This window comes from Branchiostoma floridae, chromosome 19, assembly GCF_000003815.2.
Source record: "Branchiostoma floridae strain S238N-H82 chromosome 19, Bfl_VNyyK, whole genome shotgun sequence".
In the NCBI taxonomy this organism is placed as follows: Eukaryota; Metazoa; Chordata; class Leptocardii; order Amphioxiformes; family Branchiostomatidae; genus Branchiostoma; species Branchiostoma floridae.
Genome location: NC_049997.1, coordinates 13,114,834 through 13,126,083, shown reverse-complemented (window position 1 = coordinate 13,126,083; position 11,250 = coordinate 13,114,834). Strand labels below are relative to the sequence as shown.

Genomic DNA, 11,250 nt, shown 5'->3' with positions numbered 1-11,250 from the left:
TGATCAAATCGAAGCGGAAAACACGAGTGGGAACGGTAGAATTGCAGTCATCCTATGTTTCATTAACTTTGAATACGTGTGAAGCAATGTATAGATATTTAGGTATCTTATGATTACAAGCTTTAATTTTCAAATGATGTACACTGTTTATGTAACGGTCCTTTTTCTCATTCTTGTACCGTTCTCAAGTTTGCCTCAAATAAAACTTAGAAGCTGGTGTTGTGAATTAATGTTTACCCTGTACAGTGATTTCTGGTGTCGAAAATGACGCAGATATTTCAACAGGTTGTTACTAGTAGTTTGTTTCAGAAATTTCTCGTAACATTCGACATTTGGGAAATTTACAGCCGCTCATTAAAGCATTGCAACGTTGTTATAGATCGCTAGGCGGTGCACCATCCAAGTCAAGATTCAACTCTTGTATGATATCCGATCGTGGCTAGAGTTGTGCTGCATTACTAGATATAAAGTTGCAACTCCACCAGTGACCTTTTTTCCATTTCTAGACTTGAAATATTAGCTAGTAAGCACTTTCAAACAATACGATCAACATTGAAAGAAAAGTGAATGCAACAAAAGTATAATATAGCCAAAAACGGTCAAATTGTTGATTTGCTGAGAAACAAAACCCAACAACCTAGCGTGAAGTATGGGAAACGAAATGACAAACGACAATATTAACAGCAAACAAAACATCATCTTTGAGTAAGCCGTACTTGATTGGTTAATAATATTTCTTGTTCAGCCAATAGGATCGCTTGCTCTTCAGCCTCCCAGTTGACCTATGACCCCTCTCCATTTCACTATCATTGCTGTGAGAAGGATTCGCGATGGGAGGGCAAATATCATCGCAGATGTCGGGCTATACAGCGCAAAAGTCTATCTCCAGACTCATTCGAACATGGCACCATCGTTTGCCTTACGTGTTCGTGTTGTTTATGTCTTCATTGTGTCCATAGCGACCCGTATTTCAGCTCAATTATCATGTGTGTGTTCTTATGATCATATATCTCCCAAGTGCCATCCTTGCCTCTTCTTTCCCACCGTTCCCCCTCTCACTGTACCCCTCTCCCTCCTCATTCATTGAGTCCCTAAACGTTCTAACCCCACCTTACCTTGCAAAGAAAGCTCTTGAATTTTTAAAGGGTCGTCCCAGAGAGAACAGGTAAGATTGATAGGGCCAATTAACAACAGTTCAGTCACCCTTACCTGTAGCGTGATGTTTGGGCGGTACCACGAGTTACCCTACATGGGGGTGGACATATTCTGTACTAGTACTAATAGTATCATTATTATTTCCTTTACTTGAAAACTACAAATGTTATATAGAGTTGTAACTTCTTATGAAAAGAAAAAATACTCTGCAAGTAGTAGATGTGTTTAGTATGTCTGTCTATTTGTGTTTCTCCTATTATAAATGTAACATACTTGAATACATATTTTAGTTTTACTGGAAAAGAGGAAATGTGCATATCTTATTTCATTTTGCAGTAGGGAGAGAATGGAGTGGATCCAAATCTGTGGTTTTAACTACCATCCAGGATTTTTAAGTAATGGTAAATGTTTGTAGTAAAGAGGTCACTGCAAAAAAACAAACAAACAAACAGTGTGAATATTTCCTCTTTTAGTTTTACAGTATACTGTAACTTGTAAGTGCAAGGATATTTATTACCCCGTTTATAGTGCCTTTGATGTATGAACATGATTTTGCAGGAAATCGATTTCATGATGTTATATATGTTATATATCAGATGGAAAGGGGCTGATTTATGATTGAAATAACACTATTAGACATACTATATAACATACTCAATACAGTAGTATCATGAATTTTCCGTCATGAAATTACGATAGTTTTTCCTATTGGACTCAAAAGGTTGTAAAGAACTATGATCTCTTATTGTTGTGTACATTTAGATATAGATGAAAAAATTGAATTAATAAATAATATGTACAATTGTTTGGGATCACACGAGTTCCAAATGCCATTATACAAGGAATCGGGCTTTACTGGCCCTATGGTTAATGAAAGAATGGTCCTGACTTCAATTTGACTAATGGATAATTTGAAAAAAAAAAGAAGCTCAATTGGAAGATGAGAATGAAAACAAACTCTTAAGGGAAAGTCTGTATCTTTCTTCACACAATTTGTAAGATTAGTAGATTCATATTTTCTTAAGCTTCCCAGTTCATCTTGATCGCTTACCAAATTTTTACTGTTGTAACAGAGAACCAAGGAATCTGTATCTGCATAGCCAGTTCGTTCGTTCGTTCGTTCGTTCGTTCGTTCATTCGTCCCGTAGCATAGCCAGTATAACAGCCTTTTGGCAAAACATTCCAGCTATCAGGCAAAAACTGTGGGAGTAATCTCCAAAGCAGATCCTATGGTAGCATAAGATTGTATCAAGAGCTGGCAGAGGCAGCTGGCAAAGGAGTGTGTATACGACCAGAGGCCGTACTTGCCCGTTGACCCCCTTTGACTACATACTCCTTGGCCAGGTTTGATACTATTTTATGGCACTGTAGCATTTGCTTGGAGACTGCTGTGGGAGCTTGTTATATTACACTGATCAACCTCAGTCAGTATCTGCATAATTACTTTAGTCAGTTCAATACTAGTAATGTATTGGCCCTGCATTATACATGTATGTACTGTACTTGATGAAGTAATTGGTGGGTAAGGGCTTGGTAGTGACCCAGAACATGAGAATGGTAAATGTTTATACAGCTGCCAGTCAGTAGTGTACATAAGGGGGGCTGGGGGGGGGGGGGGTTTAGGGGACACAGTAGTCATTACCTCCCAGAAGATGGTTCACCTCTAATGGAGGTAATGCTAGTTCACCTTTATTTGCGGGTTAACCTATATCTGTTGGTCTTAACGACAGGGTACTTAGGGTTCAGGTCAACAGACGACGGTTTCAAACTGAAATTTAAAAATACTACAATTTTAAACCAAAGTCTGACAACTGGACAGCCCTAAAATACCATGTTTAAAAAACAACAGTTAAAGGTCACTGCGTGGATAAAGGTGAACTACTGTTACTATTTTTATCTCCAAGAAAAATGGAGATATAGTTTTGGGTGTGTCTGTGTGTCTGTCTGTGTGTCTGTCTGTGTTTCCTGATATCTGGGGTCATAACTCTAGAACCTCTGGATGGTTTCTGGTGATATTTGGTATGTGGGTAGGTGTTGGGAAGCCAAAGGTCAAGGGCAATTTTGGGCCCTAATTTGTGGCCTTGAGACTGCAGAAAAACTTTTATCTTTTGACCAGGGCATGCTATAGTCTTGGATGGTTAGATAGCTTGTGATGTAAGGAAGAAGTGACATATGTTTGGGCCCCCTAGCAGCTTGCTCTGGAACTGCAGGTGCATTTTTGGTTGTGTTTCTGTTTTTCACACCTATTGCTCTGGAGTTTCATACATGGGTAGTTCTCTCTTTAAATGCAAGCAGATTTTCCAGCATTACAGGACACCCCCTTTCTTAAAGTATGGTGGTATAGTCCAATAACAGCTGGTCAGTCATCACTGACAAATGACTCCTTATGGGAATGAGATGTAGCTGGGATTGACTGAGTAAAAAGAAGGGGAGAATCATTATAACATACATTGTGTATATGAATGAATGAATGAATGAATGAATGAATTTTATTGCTCAACAATCGCACAAAGTACAACATACAATTGGTACTCTGAGGCTACATACAGAGCAACAAAATATTATTGATAACAGTGCAATCATGTATGACTGATCTGGTCTCGCATTTGGAATACAGTAAAAAGAAACTGACCTACATAGGCATATATATGATTTGAACATGATAGTAATATATGAAAAATGTGTATTATGTGATGGCTAGCTATACTCGCCTATAGTCAAGTTGTCTATGGACTATGCTACACTAATTTCAGGAAGGGAAAAGTCCCACTAAATTTGCTGTCATTTTTTGTGTGAAATTTCTTTTGATTAATCTGAAATTAAAGTATAGATTCTTTTATGATACACTTACAAGCTAGAACATCTGCACCAGTGATATCATCTACTTTTTCATTTATGAGTCATCTGAATGCATAGCACTGATTAAGATTCAATTATGGTACATTTATTAATTGGGCTTATCAAATTTCCATTATGCTAATGGTGCTATTTTTTCTAAATCCAGTATTCATGTAATGTTTATTTAGTGCAGCAAGTAAATGATGTTACTTTGTTGATCTTCTAAAGCTTTCAAAACAGACTTAAAGATTTATGTTCATTTTTGCATTCAGCGTCATCTATGCCTGCTCAAGAATTTTTCTACACGTCTTAATTGTGTAATTTTTTCAGCATTACAGATGCAATAGTGGATCTCTTTAACAATTTTATATTCACATTTTTTAAATGTGATGTGTATTATTTCCAACCTGCAGACTTATTAGTTTACACTAGTATTGTCTTGTAAAATATTTTACTCTAAAATGTCTGAAACCAAGAAAATGAATTGATGTTGCCTTATAAGGTAAAACCAGGTCTTTTGTTATTCAGAGTGAATGCAGGAATATCTTAAGTTGATGGGACTTAATTCAAGATTTGGGCACCAAGATTTAAAATGTTCAGGTGAATGATATGTACAACCACTCTTCAGCTTACATTATTTGGCATTTCTAATGTTTGTAAATTGTGAAAAATCATCTAGCTACACAAGGTCTGCTGAGTTTCTGAAATCACTATCTACTGTAGGATTAGAATAAACTCTTTTGCTATGTTGTCGTAATTTTGCATAATGGGCCTGAAAAATGTCCATGAACCAAAGAAATACATTGTTGTGGCCTTACAAGAAAAACCCAGGTAATACCAGGCTCTTGGCTCGGAGTCCTGTTAACGCTGCTGTTAGCTCGTTTCCTATTTTCCACACTTGGCTGGACATAATAACATTCTGGGTGGGCGGGCAGTTAGCACATCAAAGGTATTCAAATTCTGCAGGCAGGGCCTGGACCCCGGGCCCACGGGACCAACGTGTGCCAGATTCCTCCACTCTCCTCCATGTAGGAATACTAGAAATAGCATCAGCATGCCTCGCATGTCAGCAACCCATGGCCGGCCTTCATGGCCCGTATCGCCTTACACCCCTACACTGTATTATCCCTAGCGTGTAAGCCCCGTTTCTACCATATCTTATCCCGTCGATATCAACGATTCCGTCCCGGCCGAGCCTTCTTGACCGGGTTTCTCGAGAAAACGTGTATCTTAGATGGTGATTGACGAGGCTTCGGGAGCAATTTCGATTACACGCCTGTTGGTTGGAGCCCCTGTTAGAAGACGTGACACCAGATGCCCCGAAAGCCAAACAGTCAGGGGGTCAGAGGGGATGCCGCTATTTTTACCCATCCAGAATATTGTCAAATATTTTGCTGGCTTTCCAGACCGGGAGGAAGGGAGTTACCCCAGGATGGCGAGAGCGAACTGGCAGGGATAAATGAGAGACGCGACAGCAAGGCTTCCGCAGTTTGTGTTGGATGTCACAACGATGCCATAAGGTATGGGAACCTTTCACTTGTTTGGTCCATATTTGAGAGGGAAAGCTGCATGTATTTGGCTAGAGGCATGTGCTGTGGTGGGGAGGAATGTGTGAGTGGCACGAGCGTGTGAGGCGATGTGTCCCCCCCGACGCTTCTCTACAGTCCCTTCCAATCACTGCCCACTCAGTCAGAAGATTCAGGACAAATTAAATCACAGTTACATCAACATTATAGAAAATGAATGTTGTTTTCCTCTACCATTCCTATAAATCAAATTAATCAGACCTCTTTGTTAGGCCATGCCAAATCATTTATTGTTTCTCAGTCATTTCTTTTATAGCAACAATTTAACGAGACGACAACATGAAAGCTGATAGGGGGAAGAAAATTTGAATCTGACTACATTCACGACATGGTTTATACAAATATATATATGGCAGGCAAAACTTCATATTTACCTTCCAGTGCAGCATTATGATTTCAGAACTGGAGAACCTACATATTGAATTTGTGTGGCCATATTTGATTAAGATAATAGTTTCTTTAGACACTGTCTTCCTATTATGGCTGATGTAATGAGATCTGAGACTACACTCTATTAAGTCACTGGAACATAAGGTTCTCATAATTCAACTTATTGACATTCAGATAGCCATTGTACATTATATATTGGTATACTACTGCCTACCCAGCTAGCTACCTCTGGACTTGAATATCTTATAGGTTGTCTTATATAAATCTTGAAATTTTCCAATAAAAAAAATGCAAACCAAACTGAGCAGGGAATATTTCTGGTTTTTTTTTAGATATTGCTATAGCATATGACAATTATTTTGTCTTTATCTGATGATGTCCCAGTAAATGATTATTGTTTTTATAGTGTGGTATAAAAAAAACATTGTGTATGCAAGCTAAATGCCAACTGGTTGTCAAAGTGATGATATTCTGTTCGTTTGTCCAAATATTGCTGCGGAAGGATTGATATTGTCTTTACCATACATCAATAAATGAAAGTGTGATATAATGATATAAAGATAAATATTGTGCATGCAAGCTTGCCAATAGTTTCTCAGAGGATCATTATTTTTTTTCTTGACCCAGGCAAAATTAAAGATGTCACGGCAAATCAATGGACTGAATTATCCATTGTTATTGCTATCAATCAAGAATATAGTTGCTCCTTAAGGTATAGCAAACGTATTACAAGGCCTGCTAACATATTATTGAAGTAATGGGTTTGACAGGAAGAGGCCAACTCTAATAAAAATGTAACAGTTATGTAATAAATATTATCATGATAATATTTTTGCAACCATACTCAGCATAATGTGATATCACAATTATGTTATTTCGTAGCAGTAGGGCTAGCCTATCATCAATTTTGCATTTCAAACATTATCAAATAATCACTACTTTGATAGAATTGGCAGTAAGTAAAATTCTTATCAAATATTTATTGTAATAAAAACCACCTTTTTACAAGATTGATGTTTTTGACCAATGATCAATTTTTTTTAATTTTTATTATTGCCTTTTTACTGCTCATTACTTTTAATTAATTTTTAAGCTTAATTGTGAACAAGTTCCATATTATGATCTTGTTTTATTGTTGTTTCTTTCAGGAAGAGAAAGTTGTAGCAGATTGTTGTTCTACGATATGTTACGGCCATCTTCAGTTTGGCATAGGAAGTTTGCATATCTAAGGTGATACTTTCTGAAGAGTAAGGGACTACGGTGAAACATCGCCAGTCATGCCAGAGAAAAAGAAGAAACCGGAACCGACCGGTAACCACGTTTCGGTGGAGATGGAAATGGCGGATATGGTCGGTGAGTGAAACAAATTTGTACTTTATTGTCAAGAAATTACACTCTGGTTTTTTAAAAATTACTCTGAATTACATGACCTTTAGGTTATAATTAGGACTGGTTGAGTTGGAAACAAAAAGTAAAATTCTCGTGAGTCAAAAGAGACAATATGAACTTAACAGATACATGTAACCGATATCTATGGATACTATGCAACTCTACTCCATGACATTATATATAAAAAGATATATAGTCAAACCTGTCTATAGCGGCCACTCAAGGGACTGCAGAAATATGGCCACTATAGACAGGTGGCCACTATAGAGAAAATGTTGATCAATTGACCATGAGCAAGCTACACTAAGTCTTGATTTTAGTTCCCACTAATCTTTCTCACCAAGTAATATTGTCTCGATTGTTAAATTCACCGACAGAGACTTGCACTTAAATGCTCAAGGCATGCATACCTTCTGCTACCGCCAAAATGACCCTGTCAGGAACTCCAAATCCTCACAAACTACAATTTCAAACTCGGTGCAGGGTGACATAAGGCTGCGGTATGGTTGCAATAGGCAGTGTTTCTGTGTCTGCGGGACCGGAAATCGTGTGGCTGTGGCCGCGTTGGACAGGTGGCCGCTAAGCCTAATTCTTAATCATTACAAGTCCAAGGGACCAACAAAAAGGCCAGGTGGCTGCTATGCAAAGGTGGCCGCTAATACAGGTTTGACTGTATATATAATACTTCAAAGGGGGCCTGCATGAAAGGGGGGGGGGGAATAATGTCAATCCCTAAAGAAAGGATTGGCTAGTATTTTGCAGAATTAACAGGCTGGCTATTTCATACCAAAGTCATGCGGCAATTAAGGTTTGAGTGGTCTGGCTACAAAAACATGTAACACTGAATTAAAACAACTGACTACACTCTGTATGAAAGGGCAATTGGTCACGCCCCCTTCAATTGAAATTGAAAACAGAAGTGGGTACAAATTGTTTCTACTTCTGCAGATCTTTTAAAAATTATTTCTTGAACCGATACCAGGTACAATTTCAATTCAACAGCCAAAGCTGATTTTTTGTTGTTTGTGACCAATGTTGACTTGGTGGTGGATATACGTAACCTCCCCCCCTCCTACCACAAGGTAACATGATACAGATGCAACCTTGTTGTGGCTTGGTCGACTCCTAATTTTAGCCCCCACAAATATGCCCCTTGTGTAAGTGTGCAGTCCTCAGTCCAAGCCTTGTTTAAAGTCTGTTTAAAGTCAACTTGAATTCTCTCTCTTACGTAAGAACTGTCTGCTGCTTTCTTCAAGACCTCTTGCAACATATCTGTATTCAATGAATATCAATCAGTTTTTGCTGTTAATCCATTCTGACAAGAATCTTTCATTGAGATTCTTATGATCATTTTATCTTGATTGACATGTGATATATGTGGCGTGCGCCCCTAGGAAACCAAAAGTATGGGTCAGATGTTAAAAGTGTGTGAGGTACAGTCACGCACAGTTAAGGTCCACATGAGTTTAATTTGTTTGATCTCAGGTTCATGGTTTCCTACCTTAAATTTGCATTTTGACCTTCCATTGGTTTCTCAGGAATGAATTAAGAAAAATAGAATTGTAACAAATTTTGGTAGATGAGCATGAAAGCAAATATTCTGAATATGATTTTTTTGGGGCCATATGGATGACGTCATCAAGTTTTATTGATTAAATTAAATGTTATCTTTTCTACATTGTATGAGATAATAACAGCACTTTGGTACATCCCACTGCAATGAAGCTATGTTATCCATGTGCATAATGATGAAAGCTACAAACTCATGTTCGCACATCTTAATATATTCTAATGATCTGTAGTTATTAGAAAATAATTATTTAAATTTCACAGAATTAGAAAACATGATTTCCTTATAACTACAGGTAACAGTTTTAAGGATTACTTGAATGGAGATACATGTACAAATTGAACTAGGGTCAAGTTTTTCTCTGAATCCTCAGTTTTTGTTGTCTTCAGGGAATTTATTGATTATTCTTAGATTATGATATTAATGATAAGAAATCAGAGAACAAAAGAAATGAATTTGTGGGGTGTGTAAGTCAGTAAAATATGCCAGCAAACAAATTCAATAACTGGCATTTCTCCATACATATGGGTCCCTAAGGATTGATTATCAAAGTTGAACGACCTGTCATATGTGACATTCATTAAAATGGCTGTCTCGCCCAATGATTCTGTTGAGTGGGCTGTACCATTTGCTATTTGGAGGGGTTTTGTTTTAAGATTTTTTTTTAATATGGAAGGTCACGAAATGCCAATTATTTTCATGGATTTAAACTTGAATGACTCATTCCTTGAACAATTAATGTTAGTTCACCTTTATCTGTGGGCTAACCTATATCCGTTGTGTTCAGCTTAACAAGATATTCAGTATCCAGGGATATCGAGCCGATGGACGGTAATTTCAAATTGTGATATTCTCAAAATATTGCAGTTTGAAACCACCATCTGTCGACTAAATGATAACCCTAAATACATTGTTCTTAAAAAGAAAGGATAAAGGTTACCCTACGAAAAAAGGTGAATTAGCGTTAAATACTTGGATAAGATCAGTGTCAATTTTGACATCAGATTCTGTATCATTAATTTAATTATTCATTAAATACCATGCCAGGCAGAATGAAATAATTCTGAGATAAGAAGAATTTGCTTCAGTATAACAGATACTAGTACTGTAACTTTTCTTCTCTGTCTGTGTTTCATTGCAGCTTCTCACTAATATGCATATCCTTAAATCTTCTAGAAATCCCTTACAACCAGATAAGTCAATAATACATGCCAGGTTTGGCACTGCCAACCACAGTAGGGATTTCCCTGTCGTGGGCAATGAAGAAAAATGAAGCAATTTTCCACGTCATTTGCTCACCTGGAATTCCGAATATCATCTGTATCCCAGGAAGGGACACAAGGGACTCTGGAGACAACTCTAAGCACGATTGATAATGATTAAATAAAAAGACCGTTCATTTGGAAACTTTTCTCTTATTGTGTATCACGGTTCTTTATCCCAAATACAAGGCATGGGCTCAAATTTGAGTGAATCGATTTTTGGAAATAGGTGCATGCATGTTACTAACCTAAATATCTACGTGAGTGGAAAATTCTGGGTGCACAACAAAAGATTGTCAGTAAAACCAGCTGACAGTAGTTTTGAGGTTTGTTGATGAGCCAAAATTTGTTAAATGCTGGCTTTCAATTTTAAAGATTGTCAAGAAAGACAATAAACTAAGAATTATTATCTTTCTGACACTAAGTCTTCAATGTCAAGATTGTATGATACCATACGGTTTACGTACTGACTACCTGAGGTGTACCACCCAGAGTTACAAATTTGTTCACCACTTCAATTTTCAGTGCACAAGAAAGTGCGTTTGGTACCCTATGTTTTGAGCCTTGACGAGTTGTTCAGAGCTCAAAATACATGACTGTATATGTTACCACGATACTATTACCGGTACGTGCAATTGAATCAGTATGTCTTGATCATAATTAGATGAAATGAAAAAAGCACTCAAAGTGACTGTCAGTCTCTACTTCATCAGTTTATACAATCATGTAGTTTCAACTTACAGATAATGGTCACAAAATTATAACATTGTGCAATCAATAACTATTATCAAATATCTGAGCCTGAATATCTAGTAAGTGCATTATTACAGTAAATGATAACTTCCTTACCATGCATTCACGTTAACTATTATATGTACAGTAGAAGCCGCTTAATTGCACGGCCTATTTGCCAGTGAATTTGGTGCAATTATCCGGCTAGTGCAATAATGCGAAGTTATCTAGCTGGACTTCACCGCTTTGGGATTTTTGGATTCCGTGCAGTTAACAGAAGTGTGCGTTTATCCGTTGTGCAATTAACTGGCTTCCACTGTATATCTAC

The 11,250-nt window shown here is 37.4% G+C and overlaps 1 protein-coding gene across 8 annotated transcripts in view; it reads left to right on the top strand.

Annotated features, from left to right (window-relative positions):
• Window positions 1–804: 804 nt before the first annotated feature.
• LOC118406555 (anoctamin-1-like) overlaps window positions 805–11,250 on the top strand; it is an 80,559-nt gene continuing 70,113 nt past the window's right edge. Inside the window, exons 1-3 of one of the 8 annotated variants that reach the window (XM_035806644.1) lie at window positions 805–1,165; window positions 5,400–5,513; window positions 7,118–7,322. In XM_035806644.1, the coding sequence (XP_035662537.1) occupies window positions 7,247–7,322 (76 nt within the window). In that variant the 5' untranslated portion in view covers window positions 805–1,165; window positions 5,400–5,513; window positions 7,118–7,246. Of the gene's footprint in view, window positions 1,166–5,049; window positions 5,514–7,117; window positions 7,323–11,250 lie in introns of those variants that run through there. The other 7 variants (XM_035806645.1, XM_035806643.1, XM_035806646.1 and 4 more) reach the window with 7 other exon arrangements.